Below are 24,669 nucleotides of genomic sequence, written 5' to 3'. Positions count from 1 at the left end.
GTTAAGCAGTAATTCCTATATTTCTAATTAATTTTATAGTTATCAATTTGGTTGTTTGATGTAATAAAATTAGAGTGTAAGCTCATGAGAGCATTAAAAGAGTTCTACCTTTAGGAGTTTCTCCAGAATTTTTTTTTTCAGTTTTTATCTGGAAGACAGCAGTTATCACTGATATCAATAGACGTTTAAACGTTGAAAAATAATAAAAGAATAAGCTAATGTGGTCTGGATACTTTTATGTATTTATTTGGTATATACTATGAGGCAGGCACTGTGAGAGTTACTGAAAATTTTTTAAAAAGCTTAGTTCATAATAAAAAAGATACATATAATTTTTATTTAAAATAAAATGTATTCATTTTTAAAATTTAAGTGTGAAATGAGGTGGGTCAAAACTAATGCAAGGCTGGGCGTGGTGGCTCATGCTTGTAATCTTTAGCACTTTGGCAGACCAAGTTCAAAGGATCACTTGAGGCCAGAAGTTTGAACCAGCCTGAGCAGACATTGTCTCTACAAAAAATAAAAAAATTAGCCATGTGTGGTGGTATATGCCTGTAGTCCCAAGTATTCGGAGGCCGAGGTGGGATTATAACCGCCCAATAAATTCACCTTGCCTGCTGCCTAGACAGAGCTGGTTTATCAAGACAGGGGAATTGCAACGGAGAAAGAGTAATTCAGGCAGAGCTGGCTGTGTGAGAGACCAGAGTTTTATTATTACTCAAATCAGTCTCCCCAAGCAGTCAGCATTTGGGATCAAAATTTTTTTTTTTTTTTTTTTTTTTTTTTTTTTGAGACAGAGTTTTGCTCTGTTGCCCAGGCTGGAGTGCAGTGGCATGATCTTGGCTCACTGCAACCTCCGCCTCCCAGGTTCAAGTGATTCTCCTGCCTCAGCCTCCCGAGTAGCTGGTACTACAGGTGTTCGACGCCACGCCTGGCTTATTTTTTGTATTTTTGGTAGAGATGGGGTTTCACTGTGTTAGTGAGGATGGTCTCGATCTCCTGACCTTGTGATCCACCCGCCTCGGCCTCCCAGAGTGCTGGGATTACAGGCGTGAGCCACCATGCTGGGTGGGATCAGAGTTTTTAAAGATAATCTGGTGGGTAGGGGCTTGCAAAGTGGGGAGTGCTGATTGGTCAGGTTGGAGATGGAATCATTGGGGGAACGAAGTAAGGTTTTCTTGCTGTCTTCTTTCCTGAGTGGGATGGCAGAACTGGTTGAGCCAGATTACCAGTCTGGGTGGTGTCAGCTGATCCATCCAGTGCAGGGTCTGCAGAATATCTCAAGCACTGATCTAGGTTTTACAATAGTGATGTTATCCCTAGGAGCAATTTGGGGAGGTTCAGACTCTTGGAGCCAGAGGTTGCATGACCCCTAAACTGTAATTTCTAATCTTGTAGCTAATTTGTTAGTCCTGCAAAGGCAGACTCGTCCCCAGGCAAGAAGGGGTCTTTTCGGGAAAGGGCTGCTATCCATTTTGTTTCAGAGTCAAACCATGAACTGAATTCCTTCCCAAAGTTAGTTCAGCCTACTGCCAGGAATGAATAAGAACAGCTTAAATGTTACAAGCAAGATGGAGTAGATTAGGTCTGATTTCTTTCATTGTCATAATTTCCTCAGTTACAACTTTGCAAAGGCAGTTTCAGGAGGATTACTTGAGCCTGGGAGGTCAAGGCTGCAGCGAGCTATGATTATTCCACTGTATTCTGGCCTGGGTGACAAAGCAAGACCCTGTCTCAAAAACAAACAAACAAACAAGTAAACAAACAACAACTAATGCAAACAGTAGCTATCTCTGTAGTAGTGTTACAAATGGTTTGCATTTTATTCTTCTGTGTAACTGTCTTTTCTAAATTTCTATATTGGGCGTCTGTTATATATATGTATATGCAGTAAGTGGATAAAGTAGTTATTAAAACAAACTAATTTAGTCTAGTAACTTCAGCTAACTTGATATGAAAGCCTAAACTAATTTGTCTATGGGACACTTGCTGCCTTCCCCCTGTTGAGGCTAGAAAGAGATACTGTCATCTTTGTGCTTTTTCAAGTGTTCAATTTATATCTTGACTTAAAATTAGTGAGTTTACTCCTGAAGATCAAAGGACCAACCATAGTTCCCTAACTTAATTGTGTATGACAGAAAGAAGGCTATTAAACATTTAAAAATTAACGTGAAATTCTTGTGAATTCATTTACTTATATATATGTATATATCTATATTTCTTTTCTGTATTCTTAGTCCTTAAAAATAGTGGTTTCTACAGGGTCTGGAGTGGACCTCTAGCAAACTCCAGCAGACCTGCAGCTGAGGGTCCTGTCTGTTAGAAGGAAAAGTAACAAACAGAAAGGACATCCACACCAAAAACCCATCTGTACATCACCATCATCAAAGACCAAAAGTAGATAAAACCACAAAGATTGGGAAAAAAAAGAGCAGAAAAACTGGAAACTCTAAAAAGCAGAGCACCTCTCCTCCTCCAAAGGAATGCAGCGCCTCACCAGTAATGGAACAAAGCTGGACGGAGAATGACTTTGACGAGTTGAGAGAAGAAGGCTTCAGACGATCAAACTACGAGCTACAGGAGGAAATTCAAACCAAAGGCAAAGAAGTTAAAAACTTTGAAAAAAATTTAGACGAATGTATAACTAGAATAACCAATACAGAGAAGTGCTTAAAGGAGCTGATGGAGCTGAAAGCCAAGGCTCGAGAACTACGTGAAGAATGCAGAAGCCTCAGGAGCCGATGCGATCAACTGGAAGAAAGGGTATCAGCGATGGAAGATGAAATGAATGAAATGAAGCGAGAAGGGAAGTTTAGAGAAAAAAGAATAAAAAGAAACGAACAAAGCCTCCAAGAAATATGGGACTATGTGAAAAGACCAAATCTACGTCTGACTGGTGTACCTGAAAGTGACGGGGAGAATGGAACCAAGTTGGAAAACACTCTGCAGGATATTATCCAGGAGAACTTTGCCAATCTAGCAAGGCAGGCCAACATTCAGATTCAGGAAATACAGAGAACGCCACAAAGATACTCCTCGAGAAGAGCAACTCCAAGACACATAATTGTCAGATTCACCAAAGTTGAAATGAAGGAAAAAATGTTAAGGGCAGCCAGAGAGAAAGGTCAGGTTACCCACAAAGGGAAGCCCATCAGACTAACAGCGGATCTCTCAACAGAAACTCTACAAGCCAGAAGAGACTGGGGGCCAATATTCAACATTCTTAAAGAAAAGAATTTTCAACCCAGAATTTCATATCCAGCCAAACTAAGCTTCATAAGTGAAGGAGAAATAAAATACTTTACAGACAAGCAAATGCTGAGAGATTTTGTCACCACCAGGCCTGCCCTAAAAGAGCTCCTGAAGGAAGCACTAAACATGGAAAGGAACAACCGGTACCAGCTGCTACAAAATCATGCCAAAATGTAAAGACCATGGAGACTAGGAAGAAACTGCAGCAACTAACGAGCAAAATAACCAGCTAACATCATAATGACAGGATCAAATTCACACATAACAATATTAACTTTAAATGTAAATGGGCTAAATGCTCCAATTAAAAGACACAGGCTGGCAAATTGGATAAAGAGTCAAGACCCATCAGTGTGCTGTATTCAGGAAACCCATCTCCCATGCAGAGACACACATAGGCTCAAAATAAAAGGATGGAGGAAGATCTACCAAGCAAATGGAAAACAAAAAAAGGCAGGGGTTGCAATCCTAGTCTCTGATAAAACAGACTTTAAACCAACAAAGATCAAAAGAGACAAAGAAGGCCATTACATAATGGTAAAGGGATAAATTCAACAAGAAGAGCTAACTATCCTAAATATATATGCACCCAATACAGGAGCACCCAGATTCATAAAGCAAGTCCTGAGTGACCTACAAAGAGACTTAGACTCCCACACATTAATAATGGGAGACTTTAACACCCCACTGTCAACATCAGACAGATCAACGAGACAGAAAGTTAACAAGGATACCCAGGAATTGAACTCAGCTCTGCACCAAGCAGACCTAATAGACATCTACAGAACTCTCTACCCCATATCAACAGAATATACATTTTTTTCAGCACCACACCACACCTATTCCAAAATTGACCACATAGTTGGAAGTAAAGCACTCCTCAGCAAATGTAAAAGAACATAAATTATAACAAACTATCTCTCAGACCACAGTAAAATCAAACTAGAACTCAGAATTAAGAAACTCACTGAAAACCGCTCAACTACATGGAAACTGAACAACCTGCTCCAGAATGACTACTGGGTACATAACGAAATGAAGGCAGAAATAAAGATGTTTTTTGAAACCAACAAGAACAAAGACACAACATACCAGAATCTCTGGGACACATTCAAAGCAGTGTGTAGAGGGAAATTTATAGCACTAAATGCCCACAAGAGAAAGCAGGAAAGATCCAAAATTGACACCCTAACATCACAATTAAAAGAATTAGGAAAGCAAGAGCAAACACATTCAAAAGCTAGCAGAAGGCAAGAAATAACTAAAATCAGAGTAGAACTGAAGGAAATAGAGACACAAAAAACCCTTCAAAAAATTAATGAATCCAGGAGCTGGTTTTTTGAAAGGATCAACAAAATTGATAGACCGCTAGCAAGACTAATAAAGAAAAAAAGAGAGAAGAATCAAATAGATGCAATAAAAAATGATAAAGGGGATATCACCACCGATCCCACAGAAATACAAACTACCATCAGAGAAAACTACAAACACCTCTATGCAAATAAACTAGAAAATCTAGAAGAAATGGATAAATTCCTCGACACATACACTCTCCCAAGACTAAACCAGGAAGAAGTTGAATCTCTGAATAGACCAATAACAGGATCTGAAATTGTGGCAATAATCAATAGCTTACCAACCAAAAAGAGTCCAGGACAAGATGGATTTACAGCTGAATTCTACCAGAGGTACAAGGAGGAACTGGTATCATTCCTTTTGAAACTATTCCAATCAATAGAAAAAGAGGGAATCCTCCCTAACTCATTTTATGAGGCCAGCATCATCCTGATACCAAAGCTGGGCAGAGACACAACCAAAAAAGAGAATTTTAGACCCATATCCTTCATGAACATTGATGCAAAAATCCTCAATAAAATACTGGCAAACCGTATCCAGCAGCACATCAAAAAGCTTATCCACCGTGATCAAGTGGGCTTCATCCCTGGGATGCAAGGCTGGTTCAATATATGCAAATCAATAAATGTAATCCATCATATAAACAGAACCAAAGACAAAAACCACATGATTATCTCAATAGATGCAGAAAAGGCTTTGACAAAATTCAACAACCCTTCATGCTAAAAACTCTCAATAAATTAGGTATTGATGGGACGTATCTCAAAATAATAAGAGCTATCTATGACAAACCCACAGCCAATACCATACTGAATGGGCAAAAACTGGAAGCATTCCCTTTGAAAACTGGCACAAGACAGGGATGCCATCTCTCACCATTCCTATTCAACATAGTGTTGGAAGTTCTGGCCAGGGCAATTAGGCAGGAGAAGGAAATAAAGGGTGTTCAATTAGGAAAAGAGGAAGTCAAATTGTCCCTGTTTGCAGACGACATGATTGTATATCTAGAAAACCCCATTGTCTCAGCCCAAAATCTCCTTAAGCTGATAAGCAACTTCAGCAAAGTCTCAGGATACAAAATCAATGTATAAAAATCACAAGCATTCTTATACACCAATAACAGACAAACAGAGGGCCAAATCATGAGTGAACTCCCATTCACAATTGCTTCAAAGAGAATAAAATACCTAGGAATCCACCTTACAAGGGACGTGAAGGACCTCTTCAAGGAGAACTACAAACCACTGCTCAATGAAATAAAAGAGAATACAAACAAATGGAAGAACATTCCATACTCATGGGTAGGAAGAATTAATATTGTGAAAATGGCCATACTGCCCAAGGTAATTTATAGATTCAATGCCATCCCCATCAAGCTACCAATGACTTTCCTCACAGAATTGGAAAAAACTACTTTAAAGTTCATATGGAACCAAAAAAGAGCCCACATAGCCAAGTCAATCCTAAGCCAAAAGAACAAAGCTGGAGGCATCACACTACCTGACTTCAAACTATACTACAAGGCTACAGTAACCAAAACAGCATGGTACTGGTACCAAAACAGAGATATAGACCAATGGAACAGAATAGAGCCCTCAGAAATAATGCTGTATATCTACAACTCTCTGATCTTTGACAAACCTGAGAAAAACAAGAAATGGGGAAAGGATTCCCTATTTAATAAATGGTGCTGGGAAAACTGGCTAGCCATATGTAGAAAGCTGAAACTGGATCCCTTCCTTACACCTTATACAAAAATCAATTCAAGATGGATTCACGACTTAAACATTAGACCTAAAACCATAAAAACCCTAGAAGAAAACCTAGGCATTACCATTCAGGACATAGGCATGGGCAAGGACTTCATGTCTAAAACACCAAAAGCAATGGCAACAAAAGCCAAAATTGACAAATGGGATCTAATTAAACTAAAGAGCTTCTGCACAGCAAAAGAAACTACCATCAGAGTGAACAGGCAACCCACAAAATGGGAGAAAATTTTCACAACCTACTCGTCTGACAAAGGGCTAATATCCAGAATCTACAATGAACTCAAACAAATTTACAAGAAAAAGACAAACAACCCCATCAAAAAGTGGGCAAAGGACATGAACAGACACTTCTCAAAAGAAGTCATTTATGCAGCCAAAAAACACATGAAAAAATGCTCATCATCACTGGCCATCAGAGAAATGCAAATCAAAACCACAATGAGATACCATCTCACACCAGTTAGAATGGCAATCATTAAAAAGTCAGGAAACAACAGGTGCTGGAGAGGTTGTGGAGAAATAGGAACACTTTTACACTGTTGGTGGGACTGTAAACTAGTTCAACCATTGTGGAAGTCAGTGTGGCGATTCCTCAGGGATCTAGAACTAGAAATACCATTTGACCCAGCCATCCCATTACTGGGTATATACCCAAATGACTATAAATCATGCTGCTCTAAAGACACATGCACACGTATGTTTATTGTGGCACTATTCACAATAGCAAAGACTTGGAAGCAACCCAAATGTCCAACAATGATAAACTGGATTAAGAAAATGTGGCACATATACACCATGGAATATTATGCAGCCATAAAAAATGATGAGTTCATGTCCTTTGTAGGGACATGGATGAAATTGGAAATCATCATTCTCAGTAAACTATCGCAAGAACAAAAAACCAAACACCGCATATTCTCACTCATAGGTGGGAATTGAACAATGAGAACACATGGACACAGGAAGGGGAACATCACACTCTGGGGACTGTTGTGGGGTGGGGGGAGGGGGGAGGGATAGCATTGGGAGATATACCTAATGATAGATGACGAGTTAGTGGGTGCAGCGCACCAGCATGGCACATGTATATATATGTAACTAACCTGCACATTGTGCACATGTACCCTAAAACTTGAAGTAGAATAATAATAATAATAAAATAAAATAAAATAAAGATTTGTCAGTCTTGCTTATTTGATAAGCATGCATTTTTTAATGCATTCATTTGGAATCAATTTTTCATTCATCTTTAAATTATTTTTTCCATAAAATAATCCTTGAAAATAACTTTATGGGTATTTTGCTTGAAATACCCATAGAGAGGGTAGGTTGCTTGAATAATTTTTCCTCTGATTAGTCTCCTCATTGCTTGAGTAAATTTTCTTCTTTGGAGCTTACTAACTTATCCTTGTTCTAGGAAACATTTTGCCTTGTGTCTCTTTTGCCTTGATTTCAGTTTCAAGGATTTTGTACTGCCGAGTAGGTAAGGAGATCTTGCTGCTTGGTGAAGAAGAGGGAAAACAGCTGTTTTAACTAACTGTGGGCCAACATTTTTGGCTAACGCAATGGTTAGCTCTTTGAAAAGCAGCTGCTTAAGTCTGTCCCATGATTCTGGCAGGAGTACAGGAAAATATCTAATGTTTGAATTTATAAATTCCATGGCTTGTTCATTTCATTTGGTGTCATTGCTGTTTCTTTAAATGCACATAACTACCTTTCCCTGCAGCTTTTCATACTCTATTAAAGATGGAGGAAGAAGAGAGCCTGCAAAAGGGGGAGCTGTGAGGAGCTCAGCAGGGCAAAGCTAATCCAGGCAGCTATCTTTGAATAGGTTTTCCCCCCAATGAGATGAAGCATCTTTTTCATCTACCAGTGTTTGCAGATTCATCCCTTGCTGACTTGAATGTGCCCTGCCTCTGAACTTTCACTGCCCTGCTAGTCCTTATGCTTCCCGATGCCATCCTGTATTCTTAACTGCAACACTTGGGTATATTTTATCTTTCTAAATATGTTCAGAGAGTTAGAGACAACATATTTGCCTTTTTGGATTGGGATATAATTTATAATGCCTGTCAAGGTTTTACAGACAGTAGTTATTCAAGAAATAGATTTCATTTGCTTGACACAAATGCTCACATAACTATTTTAGTGCCCTTTTCAGCTAGTTTAGGTTACAAAGACACTATTTTGATAAGTACAGGAACTGTGGCATCATATAAATACACGTTTAGCAGAGGGTCAGACATATTCTCTATGTTTGTAGATTTCAGTGTCCTTTCTTTTTTTACTTTGAGACAAAGTCTCATGCTGTTGCACAGGCTGGAGTGTAGTGGAGCAATCTCAGCTCACATTAGCCTTGACCTCCTGGGCTGAAGCGATCCTCTCATCTCAGCCACTGAAGTAGCTGGGACCACAGGCGTGCCACCACACTCAGCTAATTTTAAAATTATTTTTAGAGATGGGGTCTCATTATGTAGCCCAGGCTGGTCTCAAACACCTGGGCTCAAGAGATCCTCCTGCCTCAGCCTACCAAAGTGCTGGGACTATAGGCATGAGCCACTACACCCGGCCCATTTCAGTATTCTTTTTTTACAGAGACCCTCTTAGGCTAAGATTTTATTATTACAGTGCCCCCAGAATGCTTTGTTTTACATCGAATATATTCGACATTTGGCTTTAGGACTCTGAAAGGCAAAAAGTACCTTTGCTTTTGTTTTTCCTCATTATTCATATACAAATGTCAATCGTTGTGTACCTGTGAGTGTCATTCCTTTTGGTAGGCCTTGCTGCCAGAGGCTCATGGAAAGTCGAGAGCACCAGAGTTAGGAAACCTGGACCCTTGACCTGTCCACTGGCTCAAGAGGGAAGTGCTGCAGTCAGGGCCTCAGAAACATCTGCAAAGTGACGAGAACATCTCCAAGTTTCTTCTACCTCGAACATTTTGTGGTTCTTTTCCTTTGTTTGTAAGTTAGAATAGTCATTACCACCTAATGAGGGTATAAGTGTGGAACAACCCAGTTTTTCTTGAAACTAGACATCACATGACTAGATGAAAACACTGATACTCGAGTCTTTATTACAATCAATTAAAGCAAGGCTCAGCGTATAGTTTGGGAGTATGTCTTCCTGTTACTTTTTGACAAACTTGAAGTAATGTAACTGAGTCCTCTTATTTTTCTACTTTCTATATCTCTCCTTATACCTTTTTCTCCTAGACAATTGAATAAAGCTTTTTTTTTTTTTTTTGGCTTTTTGTCCACCCCCACCCCCAGCTACATCTTAACAAAGGAGTAGACTGTATGAGAATATAAGAGGAAGCTGGCGTATTTGAGAGGATTTTGAAGGCTGATGTACTGGACACATCTACACGAGCTAGAGTTGTCTTGTGATACTCTGAACGAAGGAGCAGTATACATTAATCTAAGCTATGTAGCTGTTTACCTTTCTACAAATTCCCATCCAGGTCACACACATTGTACTCTTTGTTTTTTTCTTTTTTTAAAGAACACTCACTGAGTCATCTCTGGGAAAACCTTAAAGTGAATTAGTGGCCAGAACCACATTCTCTACCATCCTCTGGGTTGCCTTCCTGATTGAGGTTCTATGAACAAACTGTAGAACATAATCCCTTCTGCTTGGGCATAGGACATCAGCGAGGACACCAATAAGCCTTCAGGCCTTGAACTGGAGGGCCTCAAGGCCTTGAATTGTGGAGAGGGCAGGCCAGCATTGCCTTTGCACCTGTTTTGATAAAGAATTCCTGTCCTCTTTGTGCTGAGTTGTTTAGTCAAAGTGAAGAGAGGATGCAGAACTTGGTGGTGTGATTGGAAGGATGAGCTCTGTAGGGGATTCTAGAAGATGTAGCAATCCTTCTTTCCTGCCCTCACCCCCAGTACTTCATCCATTTTTGAAATGATCTTGCATTTTACTTCAGGAGAGCTGGTGATGATAAGTGTTCTTCAAGACATGGTGACTTATTAATGCTAGGAGAGAGATGATAGGAAGCTGTATTCTAGAAATGGGGCTTAATTTATAAGATGGAGTTCTTCTTAACTACAAATAGGATTATGCAATTTATAAATTTAATTTAGCAAGTGAAAAGGAGTGACCAAAGAACATCAGGAAAACTACTGGTTATTTAAGACTTTGCGCCTTGTGAACCTAAATTACCTACTTTTCCATGTGCTACTGGAAGGAAGGGGTTTACTCTATTTGAAAGAAGAGGAGAGGGGAAAAATATGTTATTAAGTATATCTGGTGATAACTTTGTAGGCTTGTAGATCTTCATACTGTGTTTTTAATTCTACAACCTTAGTTTTTTCATTTAGTAGTTCCCAGGGGTGTTAATGGGTGATGCTCTGGAGGAGTGCGGACTTGCTCGAGAACCTTCCGAGTTCAAAGCAAGAGAAACTGGGGAATTTTGCCGATGACCTTTGAGGATTGCATTATTTGTTTTCCTGTCAGAGGCTGTCACTAACAGCTGATTCTCCTACTAAAGAAGAAGTAACAGAAACAACACAGGAGCCTGCTTGGTTGGTAGGAGGTGCTCAAAGGACAGAGCTAAAATCTTTAGTTGGATATTAAGGAGAAGTATATTTCAAATTCAGTGTAAAGGGAGTCTTTACAATAGCCAAGCCTGGCAAAAATGGGAAGGCTATTTTGTGAGGCAGAGGTTTTTTGTCATTAGAGATATTTAAAGAAAGGTTGGAATGGCCTTTTTTGGGGGTAATATTCTAGGGCAGGGATTAGCAAACTTTTTCTCTTAAGGATCACATAGTAAAATAGTTTAGGCATCTGTCACAACTACTCAACTCTACTGTTGTATTGCAAAGGTAACCAAAGACAATAAGTAAACAAATGAGCATGACTATTAAGTTAGTCTGCTCTGGCTGCCCTAAGAAAATACCATAGGCAGAGTGGCTTAAATAACAGAAGTTTATTTCTCGTAGTTCTGGCAGCTGGGAAGTCCGAGATAAAGGTGTTGGCCCATTTGGTTTCCAATGAGGGCTCGTTTCCTGGCTTGCAGACAGATGCCTTCTTGCTATGTCCTCACATAGTAGAGAGAGAGACGGATATCTGTTTCTTCCTCTTCTTATAAGGCTGCAATCCTAACAGATTACTGCCCCACCCTTATTACTTCACAAAAAGCCGGAGGTTAGGGCTTCAACATAAGAATTTTAGGGGAAGAGTCCACCATTTAGTCCATAGCATCTGTGTTCCAATAAAAGTTTATTTATAAAGACAAGAGGTGGGCTAGATTTGTCCCAAAGACCATAGTTTGACAACCTATTGAATAGAGGAAATTAAACACTGATGAGCGAGTAGACTAGGTGATCTACCAGCTGATAGATTCAAAACCTGGAGGCTATCGGTAAGTAACCTGCAAAATTAACTGGATCAGAACAAACCTAACTCAGAGCTCATCGACTAGTATTTCTCAGAATAAATCACTTAATAAACAAAAATAGTTCTTAAGTCCAGGATTAATTTTACTTCAATGTGCATCAAATCTATGCTTTTGGCTGATGGGAGATGTGAATGATAAACTGTGCTGGGGTCATCTTTAGAACAGGCCTGGTGTGCTCCTACAGTTGTAAACAGTGCCGGTTATAATGTCTTTTGTCATTGATCAGCATAGAAACCTAGCTTTTTTTTTTTCTTTTGCAGCAAAGCCATGATTATTAATCTCTTCTTTATTTGTAGGAGAAAGGTCTCTAAGATACTTCCCAGCTAGTAGCCTTCTCCCTCCCCTTCCTTTGGAGAAAAATAGAAGCCACTAAATAGGAACTCCCTCCATACTTTGCCACGAATCACAGAAACTTAAATGCCTCTGCACAGTCACTGCTCTTCTCCTTTCTTTCTGTGGCAGCAAAGAATGAGAACTTTTTTTGCTGACTCTAACCCCCTGTACCTCCAAGCTTTTTTGAGATCTCATGACCAGTTTCTTCTGCGTAACTTTAAAAAACGGTCTGTTTTTCCACCCAGCTCTTGTCCCAAGTCTGTCCCAGTGCTCTATCTTGTTTAAAAATAAAAACTAAACACAAAACCAAACCCAGAGACATTATACAAACAATGTAAATTTGACAGGAAATGGAGGACAGAGTCATACTGCACGTATATAAAACTCTACTTCAAAACCTCTTCGAAACATTCTGACAACCCCAAACTCTGCACCCAAAGTTCATCCCTCATCTTCTTTCCCTATAACTCTCCTCTTCGGTCTTGTTTTCTCTTCTTTCTGATCAACACTCTTCTTTGCCTCCTCTCTGTTCCTGGCTTTTCCAAGTGGCATTTTCTGGGGCTTTTTGTACACAGAGAGATTTTATATCTTTCTGCTTCTTTCATATTCATCCTTGTATATCACTGTGCTGGGACCCTTAGCAATTCTTATAAAATGCAGATCTGGTCATGCTCTTTGATGAAAAATCTTCAATGACTCCGCATTGATCTGGGGTGAAATTGCCAGACTCCTTACCTGTTCGAAAAGACCCAGTGTCATTTGGACTGTGCTCAACTTTTCAATTATGCTGACCCCCTCATCAATTTTGTTATTGCCCAAGTTCCTTGTTTTCCTTGTTATGGCATTGCTGTCTCACTCATGGGCCTTCACATGCTTCTCTGTGCCCAGAATCCTTATCATCTTCCTCTGTACTTAGCTGAGGCATCCTTCTGGTCTCAGCTAGATACCACTTTCTAATGAAAGCATTCCTTGGCCAGGCATGGTGGCTCATGCCTATAATTCCAGTGCTTTGGGAGGTGGAGGCTGGAGGATTGCTTGAGGCCAGGAGTTCAAGACTAACCTGGACAACAAAGTGAGACCTCATCTTTACAAAAAGTAAAAAGAAAATTAGCTAGGTGGGTGGCACATGCCTATAGTGCCAGCTGCTCAGAAGTCTGAGGCAGGAGGATTGCTTGAGCCCAGGAGTTCAAAGCTACAGTGAGCTATGATTGTGCGACTCCCGGGGCAACAGAGTGAGAACCTGTGTCAAAAAAAAGAAAAAAGAAAAAAGAAAAAGAAAAGAGAGAAAGCCTTCCTTCACCCTCTCTGTATTAGCTGTGCTTTCTGATGTCCTGTTTTTATTTCTCAGGACAACCTTTTATTTCTCCTGTCCTGATATTATTATGCTTTTGAATTTGTCTATAGACTTTTAGTTCATGAGAGTAGGGGCCATGTTTATCCTGGTCACCATTTAATTCCCATCACTTAGCGGAGTATATGGCACATAGAAAGTCCTCAGGAAATATTTTTTGGATAAATTATCTACATTTAAAGTATAACTTTATTTTTTCACATTTGATTAATTTTAATACATATAAATTTATACCTTATTACATAACTTTAAAACCCATTTACATTATAAAGTAAAATACTATTACTTTTTACTTTATAAAGTATTTTTACTTAATTAAAAAGGAACAAATGTGTATTATTCTTGGAAAATTTATTTTATCTTTCCATTTGTCATTTTCTGTTTATGCTCCATAAAGTTTTTATGACTTACAATCATAACATTTTTAGAGTGGAAGTCTATGTAAAATATATCATTTTTGTTATTCTTCTTCAGAATGAAGGATTAAACTAAAGATTAAAAGAAAATTTCCACGAAGTTTTGATTATGACAGCATTGTGGAGCACGTACTGGGTTTGAAGCTGCTTTAGTCTTACCTTCAATGAATCCTGAGAAATGCAGTGATAATGCTTAGCATTATATATATATATATATATATATATTTTCTTTTTCTTTTTATATTTTAGATAAGAGTGCCCAGGAGTGGAATCTGGAAATAGAGTCTACATTTGATGTTGTCAGCTCAAAGCCAGTTGGTGGTCAAGTGATCGTAGCCATCCCTAAGTTGCAAACACAACAGACATACAGCATTGAACTTCAACCTGGGAAAAGGATTGTTGAGCTATTTGTGAACATTAGCAAGGTAAATGATGGTACTTCCTGAGAAGCACTGGATGAAAAGCAATACTTGTGCTAAAGAAATGATTAGAAAGGAGGGACTAAGTATGAAAGAAAATTCTACTTTCTCTGCTTATATTTGTCATTTTCTTCTCTATTTTAGTCTCTCATATATTTTCTGTGAGTATGAGCTAAAGAATGATTTCCCCAAACTTTAAGAAAATAGAGAATATATTATTAATTTGGCAATTCTTTCTCTCATTTTATTTTTATCATTGTATTTTAATTTTCTGTAGTATTTGTAGTATCCTAAAGCCAAAATACATTCTATGGATTATATTTAAATAGCAGTGGTTATTTTTGATACTTGTCAATTATTTTGATTATTGATACTTATTCTACATGCATAATTTTAATTCTAAACTCATGATCTTTCATATATCAAGGTAGAACGGATTATTTTTATCTTTTCTTTTTCTTTTTTCTATTCCTCTAATTGATAATTGTGTACTGAAAAAGGTGGAGCAAAATAACATTCAGTAGCTGTTGAGATAAAGTAAGAACTCAAAATGATTTTTAGTTTTTGGCTTGAAAGAAGAGTCAACTTCAGAGTCCCATTTTAAGTGTTAAGAATGTGGAATAAATGTAAGCTCGGTGTTAGGGATAGGGAGAGTTGTTTTTCTGAACACTCATGTTATTCTGTTCTTTCCTTTTGCTTTTGATGTATTGATCCATGCTAGATTCCCAGCATGCTGATTTTTAAATATTATCAATGAATTGGTCTGATTGGGCATAATATAGGTAGGGAGACTTACATTGTTTTAGAACCTAGAGTTTTGTACTTGACTATTTGAGAAATTGATGTAATGCTTTGAGCCTTTTTTGCTGAAAATATGACATATTAGAGTGACTTTTTAATTTTCTTAAAAGAATATTACTGTAGAAACTTGGTGGCCTCATGGACATGGAAACCAGACTGGGTACAACATGACTGTTCTTTTTGAACTGGATGGAGGCTTAAATATTGAAAAATCAGCTAAGGTAAGTAAGTAATTTAAAATATTTTGTGAAATAATTTTATTTCTTTTAAAAATAGTAATACAGATCTTCATGGGAAAAGAAGAAACCGTCAAAACTCTTGTGTCCCCACCCATCAGAGATCATCTTTAGTAACAGCATTCAAAAGCTTCTCTCTCTATGTGTGTATATATACATACATATATATACACACACACATATATATATATATATATATTTTTTTTTGAGACAGAGTCTTGCTCTGTCACTCAGGCTGGAGTGCAATGGTGCAATCTTGGCTCACTGCAACCTCCACCTCCTGGGTTCAAGCAATTCTCCTGCCTCAGTCTCCCAAGTAGCTGGGATTACAGGCACCCGCCACCACGCCCAGCTAACTTTTGTATTTTTTGTAGAGATGGGGTTTCACCATGTTGACCAGGCTGGTCTTGAATTCCTGATATTAAGTGATCTACTGCCTTGGCCTCCCAGAGTGCTGGGATTACAGGCGTGAGCCACTGCGCCCGGCCTTATATTTTTAAATGGATCATACTTTAGATATTATTTTGTCAATAAGTAGTCTCCTGCTATGATTTAAAATTGTACCTTATATCAAAATAATACATGTGTAATTTTAAAACTCAAATATTACTAGTAAGTTTATATGAAAAATAAGACCTCTTGCCCATCACTTCCTATTCTTACTTCCTACTCCCCAGAACCAACCATTTTTAACTTTTATTTATTTCCTCTGACATTCTTCTTCATTTTTCTGAATAAGGTGCTTCTACTGGTGTTTTCTGATTTTTCAGTTTTACCCATTTTAGGATATAGCACTAGGAATTGGAAAGAACTGCACTTTGTTATTTATTAGCTATAGGCTACTTACTTAATCTCAAAATATGTAAAATAGGGACAATAAGAACGAGATGGCTTGGATCTGGCTTATAAGAGTCATGGCATATAGTTAGTAGAAATGGTATTAACCATCTTCAAAGATCTCCTCCTCTCCCAGACACCAGCTTCGGTGTTTACAGTTGGCTGGTGTCACCTCTTACATTTGGTATTTCCTCTCCTGTGGGCCAGACAACATGCTGAGGATGGAGATATGTCCTTCAGGAGTACATTTTCTGTTTTTCTTTTGTTCAATCATGCTGTGTATTTTCTGAGACACTGTGAATGTGTGTGTGTGTGTGTGTGTGTAAGGGGGGAGGGGAGAGTGTGTATGTGTGTGTGAGAGGGGAAGAGAGTGTATGTGTGTGTGTGTGTGTGTGCGCACGCACGCACACATGCACAGAGTTATGTACAGGGAGAACATCCTGGACCCGTCTTAAGGGCCAAAGCATTCACTCTTATCGTACCCCTCTTGGCTGAGAGGATGTGTGCTGTCTCACACAGTGAGTTTGTTGTGTGTTGTTTTCATGAAAATGTAAAAAATAATGAGTCATTCCAACTTACTACAGAGAAAGAAGAGGAACTTCTGTCTTTTTCTAAGGGAAATAATTCTTTTACATTCAGGCTAATATGACTGTATTATTGTTCATTACACATAAAGATGCCAGCCTTTGAACCGAGCAGCAACAGGAGTGAAGGAGGATGTTTAACTGCCCCACACCTTGAGTTAATGCATGTGTGTGAAATGTGCTCTTTGGCTGTGGCTGCCGTAGAGTTGCTATTTTTGAGGCTGATTCATTCAGTAAATACTTAGGGCACACCTACTGTGTTTTGGCTATTTTGCTAGGTGCTGGTGATAGAGCTGTGACTAAGACACTGTTTCTGTTTCTCTCTGAGACCTTAGTAGAACTAATGATCTGATTGGGAAGTTCAATCATTAAATGAGCCATTGGAATATATTAGCACTCTAGAGATGTAGAGAGTGCCATGGAAGTGCAGAGCAGGGGCATTCTGGGAAGATTCCCAGAGCCTGTGTCCTGAGGGATAAGTAGAATTTGGCCAAGTAATGTAGCAAAGAGGCGGAGGGAAAAGAACGTGAAGGCCCAAGGACTAGAAAGGATGTTGTGTGTTTGCAGAAGTGAAAGAAATTTCAATGCAGTTGTGGTTGAGTTTGAAGTTGAAGAACAAGAGATGGTGTTGTAAAAGTAGCTAGGACAAGGTCCTGCAGGGCCTAGTGAGCCACGTGAAGGAAGAAGCACTGTCCTGAGTGCTGCCAGGATTCTTGGAAGGATTTTAAGGAGGGGGTAAGGATTATATGCATATTTTACAAAGATTGTGTAGATCAGATTGGAAGAATGGCAAGAGTAGGGGACCAGTTAGAAGACTGTGGTGGTGATTCAGACAAAAAATGAGGATTGGTTGGTCTACAGAACTGCTGAGAAAATAAATCTGAAAGAGATTTAGGATATAACCTCAGCAGGCTTGATGATGTGGGGGTGGGAAAAAAGAAGGAGTTAAGAATGGTTCCTCAGCTGCTGGTTTGGGCTGCTGAACAGGCAGCCTCTGAACAGGCAGGGCAACTCTGTTCATTGAGTTACATTACTCAGAAAGAAGAGAAGGTTTGGGGGAAAGGGTTGGGTGGAAATTATTTCAGTGTTAGATGTGTTTTGTGTGGGGTGATTGAGAGACACCCAAGGAATAATATTTGATAGGTGTTTCATTAGATAGATCTTAAGCTTAGGGATTGCATGTGGGTTAAGGATATAGATGTGTAAGTTAGCAGAATGTAGATAATTGTAGCCATGGTAGCGGATGAAATACCTCAGGGATGGCACAGAGAAAAGAGCTAGGACAGAACCCCAGGCAGTCATAATTAGTAAGGTTGGGGTTTGGGGAGAAGCCAGTAGAAGAATCTAAGAAGGAATGGTTGACGAGGTGGAGGGAAAACCAATTTGAGTGGGGAGTCACAGAAACCAGAGGGAAAGAGTGTTTTAAGAAGCAAAGAATGTTCAGAGTGTTGAATGCTGCAAGGGAGTTCAAGTTAGAAAAGAATTGAGAAAGATTCTTTAGATTTGGTGGCAAGGAGATTACTGGTCACCTTGATCAGCATGGAAATCAAATTGTAGTGGGCTGAGGAATGACTCAAGGTATGGAAGTAAAGACGGTGAATATAGGCAACTCTTCTGAAAGTGTCTGATTGGAAACTATGCTTAGACCAGGTGGTAATGGTGGCCAGTTGGGATCAGATTGGCTTCACATAGGCAACTGAACAAATAAGTAAATATATTGAAGTGGTGGAAGCCAGCCTTTTCATGAATGGAGAAAGGTGGTATCAACATAGAAGGGGGGAAAGCTACAGTGGATTCAAATTGGAGCTAATAGTATGAAGTTATGATTTTCAGTATGTGTAGACAGAGAAATAAATGTCTTTGTAAATGCATGTGTATGTGTGGGTAGACACACACACACACACACATTTCCTAGCTCTTTTCACACATTTCCTAATCCTTTCTCAGAGCGCCTGGGAAGAGTGGCTCTCTAGTAGCAGTGAGTGGATTTAGGATCCATATCTTGATGTGGAATACCACTCTGTGCTGAAAGCAATCAGGGCTCTTTGGAGAAATGACTGATTCTCGAGCTGGAGCCTGAAATATCTTGCTGTTCCAGGAAGTAAGGAGGTACTCAATAATAATGTGACACATTGAAAGGACACAAGGGCCTTCAGTCTTCAGTCTTCAATCTACTATAATCTTCAAAAATGTCAAGGAAAGATTGAGGAACTGTCCTACAGTGGAAGAGACTATGTACGAACTGGGTGCAGTGCAGTGATCTTTTTTGTCATAATGTTATTGGGGCAACTGATGAAAATTTGAATGGGGGGGTCTCTGGATTCTTTGTATTATATATAGGAGTTCTTTGTATTATTGTTGTAACTTTATTACAAGTTTGCAATGATTTCAACATAGAAAAGGATACCATTAAGAGAATGGAAAACAACAGCAAAATCCTGATGGAAAGGGGCCAGTAGCGAGGGAAAGACTAAAAAGAGTTAGAAAGCAGGGAGGTAGTTGAGAGGGCAAGGTCTCTGGGACGTAGGAGATAAGAAGAGGATGGATTCACTTTGGGATGGGGGGCTCTGTTTTCGTTGTAATAGTGGTGAAAGATAACACATGGGAGGAAAGGATGCAGCTTGAGGATGGAGGTAATTTTGAAGGTCTCTAGGACCATTTAAAGTATATTTTCTTTCTATAAGACTTGCAAACACTTTTGTCAGTGGAGTTTTAGGGTGAAAAAGTAAGCCTGAGAAAGAAAGCTAGGGAGTTTTGGTCAAACAACATTTTATTTTTTATGTATTGTGAAATATAACACATACAGAAAAATACACAAGCCATAAGTGAAAAGCTTAATGAATTATGAGAAAATGAACACTCAGGTAACTGTCAACATGTTCAAGAAACAGAACATTAATTACTAGCACTTCACACCTCAAACTCTCCCCTCCCTTCTGCGAGCCTCCCCAGTAATGACCCCTGTTTCCTTCCCAAAGATCCACTATCCTGACATCCATCACTAGGTTACTTTTGTCTCTTTTTGAATTTTATGTACATGGAACCATATAGCATGTATTTTTTAGTGTGTGGCTAATTTGGCTCAGCATTATGTTTTTGACATTTAGGTACAGTAGTGCCTCCTTATCTGTGGTTTCAGTTACCCATGGTCAACTGTGGTCTGAAAATAGTAAATGGAAAACTCCAGAAATAAGCAATTCATGAGTTTTAAATTGCTCACTGTTCTGTGTAGCATGATGGCATCTCGTGCTGTCCTGCCCTGTCTTGTCCAGGACATGAATCATCGCTTTGTTGAGCATATCCTTGCTGTATACATTATCCACCTGTTAGTCGCTCAGCAGCCTTCTCCTTTATCAGACGGAAAAAGTCATAGTATATATGGGGTTCGGTACTATCTGCAGTTTCAGGCACCTACTGGGGGTCTTGGAGCGTATCCCCTGCAGATAAGGGGGGACTGCTGTTTATTGTTCTGTGTAACTGTAAGTTTGTCTATTTAAGTTGTATAAAATTTTATTATACTACACATTTTGCTGTTGCAATTTGAGTAGTTGCCAGTTTTGGCTCTTCCAAGTAATGCTGCTGTGAACGTTACTGATATAACACTCGGAGCACATATGCCCCCAACGGCATGTCTGCTGGGAGTGGAATGGCATGATTATGGAGGATGCATGAGTTCAGCTTTGTAGATTATGCTAAACTGCCATCCAAAGTGGTTATATGAGACTTGCCTAGGCTCCTCATGCTCGCCAGCACTTGGTACTGTGTCAGACAGGACATTGAACACTGTTTTCTCATCACCAGCCCCTCCTTATTTCACCTCTATTGCTCTTGTTTATTGTTACCCTGGGCTTGCTTTATGCAAAAATAATTCTGTTTTAAATATACCTCATTGAAATCCATCTTGCTTTAGTTTTATATCTTTGTTTCATGCCTCTCCCCTTCTACTGAGCTTAGAAACGTGTTTAGGATTTTTTTTTTTTTTTTAACTGAGTATATCAGGAGACAGCAGCATATCTGACTCAGACAAAAGGTCCTGGGGAAGTTACAGATTTTGAATGCAGCCCATACAGCAGAAATGTATGGAATCATGAAAAGAATGCAGACACTTGAGAGAGAGGAAAGGGCCGACTACATTTCTTTGTGAACATGGCAGAATATCTTGATGACTGAGAATTTTCTTATGTTGAGTGACATTGGGGCAAATGGTTTAAGCAAGAAGGGAGGTAATATAGGGAAAATATCAACAGGCAATTTAAACATTAATAAATAACAAAATAAAAAATAAATGTTGGGATATCATAAATTCTGCCAAATAAATCATTGCCTGAGGGACCTTAGAATGTGAGTCTGGGAGAGTTAGCTTTATCAGTTTGGGAAACCAAATTGATTTTTTAACAAAAGAAAAAGTTTTGTCTATAAGTGGGAATGGTAGAGGATACTCTGGGTAAATGGAATAAAAAATCTGACCAATCAGTTTTTGCCATTTTCTGCCCAGGTTAACTGAGTGTTTTTATCCTACTAATTGATTGTACTGAATTGACTAGGTAACGTGTTTTAATGAACTAATACATATTTTTGAATGCTTATTATGGCTTGCCTTTATGGAAAAACAGGAAACCAATTAGTTGATATTTCTCTTACACCTAATTTATTTTATAAGAATTTCCCAAGTATTCTATGTATAAGGTATCGTTTTGCTAAAAGCAGCAGAAGGCTGTTGCTGTGTACGTTTGCTCCTGGGATCAAGATTCTCCAATTAAATTATTGTAGGAAAATAGATGTAATAATAAGTACTCTACAATCAATTAAAACTTGTATTTCATAGTTCCCAAGCCAGAGGAGGTGAATGATTGTCCATGGCTACTCCAATTAGAAAAACAATTGGGATTTTTTTTTCTTTTTCAGTTTTTTTTTTCTTTTTTAATGTCACTTTGTTCTTTGTTTCTTAAATTCCTGTCTTCATCTTTGCAAATTGCACAGGGCAAAAAACCAACATAATACTAGTGGAATTTTTTCTAAGTGCTACTCTTGGCTCTCTAAAGACCTTAAAAGTACATAGCCAAAGAATATGGAATTAGGAATAATCAAGGTGTATTTTTGTATTGAGAGGGCACAGAGATTATGAAGTGTGTCTCTTTCTGTATTAGGTTTCTAGGTCTATTATTACAAATTACTATAAACTGAGTATCTTAAAATTTATTTTCTCACAGTCTTGGAGGCTGGAGTCCAAAATCAAGGTGTCGGCAGAGCTGTGTTCCTTCCGAAGGCTCTGGGAAAGAATTCTTCCTTGCCCCTTCCAGCTTCTCATCATTGCTGGCAATCCTTGGCTTGTAGATGCATCACTCTGATCTCTGTCTCCACCATCATATAGCTTTCTCCTTGTGTGTGTCTCTTGTTTCCTTTTCTTATAACTACACCAGCCATTGGGTTAGGGCCCAGTATGACCTCATTTTAACTAAACTAAATATATTTGTGAAGACTTTATTTCCAAATAAGGTTGTATTTTTGGGTGGACATGAATTTTAGGGGGACAGTGTTCAACCCAGTACACTGTCCTTTTGGCCTTATTCTTGTCAGAAGTTTTATTAAATATTTCCAAGATGGCTATAGGCAGTGACTTCTCCAGGTGGGCCTTGGGAGCAGTTAGCCCTAGGTGCAGACAGTAAGTGGGTGAATTGTGTGTAGACTATAGATTGGCCTGTTTTTCATTATTACTATATACTGGCAATCCTATTAATAAATAATGCCAGTGATAGAATACTTCTCCTACCCTCCCCCTCCACCAATCATATGTTGGTCTAAAGTTTTAACTATGTGTTTGGTTACTCTTGAATGTTAATAATATACATGTATGCTTAGATTTGGCACATTTTTATTACCAGTCCTCTAATAGACATTATATTCTACATGAAAGTTAATTTGGAGTACTTTTTTTTTTTTTTTTTTTTTTTTTTTTTGAGACAGAGTTGTCTTTTTTTACCTAGGCTGGAGTGCAATGGCGTGATCTCGGCTCACCGCAACTTCTGCCTCCCAGGTTCAAGCGATTATTCTGCCTCAGCCTCCTGAGTAGCTGGGATTGCAGGCACGCACCACCATGCCCGGCTAATTTTTGTATTTTTAGTAGAGATGGGGGTTTCTCCATGTTGGTCAGGCTAGTCTCAAACTCCCGACCTCAGGTGATCCACCCGCTTCTGCCTCCCAAAGTGCTAGGATTACAGGCGTGAGCCACTGCACCTGGCCTGGAGTACTCTTAGTTATACAGTCATTCCCGGATACATGAAGATTCAGCTTCATACAGTCATTTTGACAGCAAATTTATAACAGTTTGGAATTGTATGAGCTTGTTTTGAACACAGTTTGTGCCTCCATTCCCTGTCCTATACATGCCTGCATTTAAAAGCATTGCAGATTAGAAATAAACAACAATAGCACAGTGATTATAAAAAAGGAGAAACTCAACATAAGTTACTTCAATTCGATGTGATCTCTTGGAGTTATTTTTATGCTTTAAATTTACAGTTGAGAAAGCTATGGACTCTGAGGTGTAATGTGTAATATTTTGCTTGGTAAGTGCATATTTTAGTTCATGTATGAAGTATATTCTACTAATTTTAATAGTGTCTTTAGAATTGAAATTTATTCTTTTAAATTTGTTGTTTTAAAACTAAAGAAAGAGTCAAAGTAAAACATGACATCAGTGGTATGCTTTAGTAGGGGGTGGCAGATACTGAAAAAAACACTTTAGAATTATTATTATTATTTTGTTCTTTTTAGAGACAGGGGCTCACTCTGTCACCCAGGCTGCTCATAGCTCACTGCAGCTTTGAACTTCTGGGCCCCAGTGATCCTCCTACCTTATCCTCCTGAGTAGCTAGGACTACTACAGGCACATGCTACCATGCCTTGCCTATTTTATTTTTCTAGAGATGGGGAGCAGTTAGCCTTAGGTGCAGACAGTAAGTGGGTGTTGCAACACAGCCTGCCATGTTGCCCAGGCTGGTCTCACACCCCTGTCCTCAAGCAATCCTCCCACTTCAGCCTCCCAAAGTGTTGAGGTTATAGGCATGAGCCACTGCCTGGCTGGAATTCTTTTTGACAGCACTCTGGATACTTTAAACAGAGATCAAATGTGTGAATTGGTCAGACAGGCCTATATTGAAGGTGGCAGAGTGGAAATAAAGAAGTCATTCTTACCTTTCTGGAAACAGAGATCAAACGTGTGAACTGGTCATAGAGAAGGTAGTAGAATGGAGATAAAGGAGTCATTCTCATATTTCCAGAACACCTGCTGCAGAATGCACAGAAAATAGCTTCAAGGAATGGGATTATTATTTCATAAACCTCTGCTATGGGCCAGGATAAAAGATGCTGCATATGTGGCCAGTATTCACTGTGGAGTTCATGCAAAAATCAAAGAAATTAATCCAAAATTTTATTTCAGCCTCTTGGAAATTATTCTCTGAGCCTTGTGGAATTTGCTTTTTTGGAAACTTTTTTTTTCCTGTGTGATTTTTTTTTTTTAGAACTTTGGACAAATTGTATTCATTCTTTCTCATCTCACCTCATTGATGGGAAAAGCTGCAGAAAAGCTTTCCTAGACAAGATGGAAGGTTCATTATGAAGCTGGGCCACAGTAGAAAAATTTTGAAAAGTTAATCTCAACTCTGAAGTACCATGTAATCCAAAGAAAATGTGGACACGTGAATCAGCTCAGACATTTCTCTCTGCTGTGTGCGGTTTTCTCTCTGGAATTATCTTTTTTCTGGTATAGTTTTAGATGACATTAATCAGATACAAAAATATTTGCAAATAGACTCCATCTTGAACAATGTACAGTGAAATACCAAACTTTAAAATTCTTCTTTGAAGATAAGTGCACAGAAATTTTGGTGAAGCCTATTTACT

General features: G+C 38.8%; 1 protein-coding gene across 5 annotated transcripts in view; it reads left to right on the top strand.

Moving 5' to 3' along the window:
- Nucleotides 1-24,669, top strand: part of MANBA (mannosidase beta) — a 129,520-nt gene that overhangs the window by 56,347 nt on the left and 48,504 nt on the right. For all 5 annotated transcript variants that reach the window (XM_001169005.6, XM_063808980.1, XM_016951932.4 and 2 more), the window contains 2 exons: nt 14,137-14,312; nt 15,218-15,328. In XM_001169005.6, the coding sequence (XP_001169005.2) occupies nt 14,137-14,312; nt 15,218-15,328 (287 nt within the window). The remainder of the gene's footprint in view (nt 1-14,136; nt 14,313-15,217; nt 15,329-24,669) is intronic.

Source organism: Pan troglodytes, chromosome 3 (genome assembly GCF_028858775.2).
Source record: "Pan troglodytes isolate AG18354 chromosome 3, NHGRI_mPanTro3-v2.0_pri, whole genome shotgun sequence".
Classification (NCBI taxonomy): domain Eukaryota; kingdom Metazoa; phylum Chordata; class Mammalia; order Primates; family Hominidae; genus Pan; species Pan troglodytes.
This window is presented reverse-complemented; position numbering and strand designations above follow the sequence as displayed.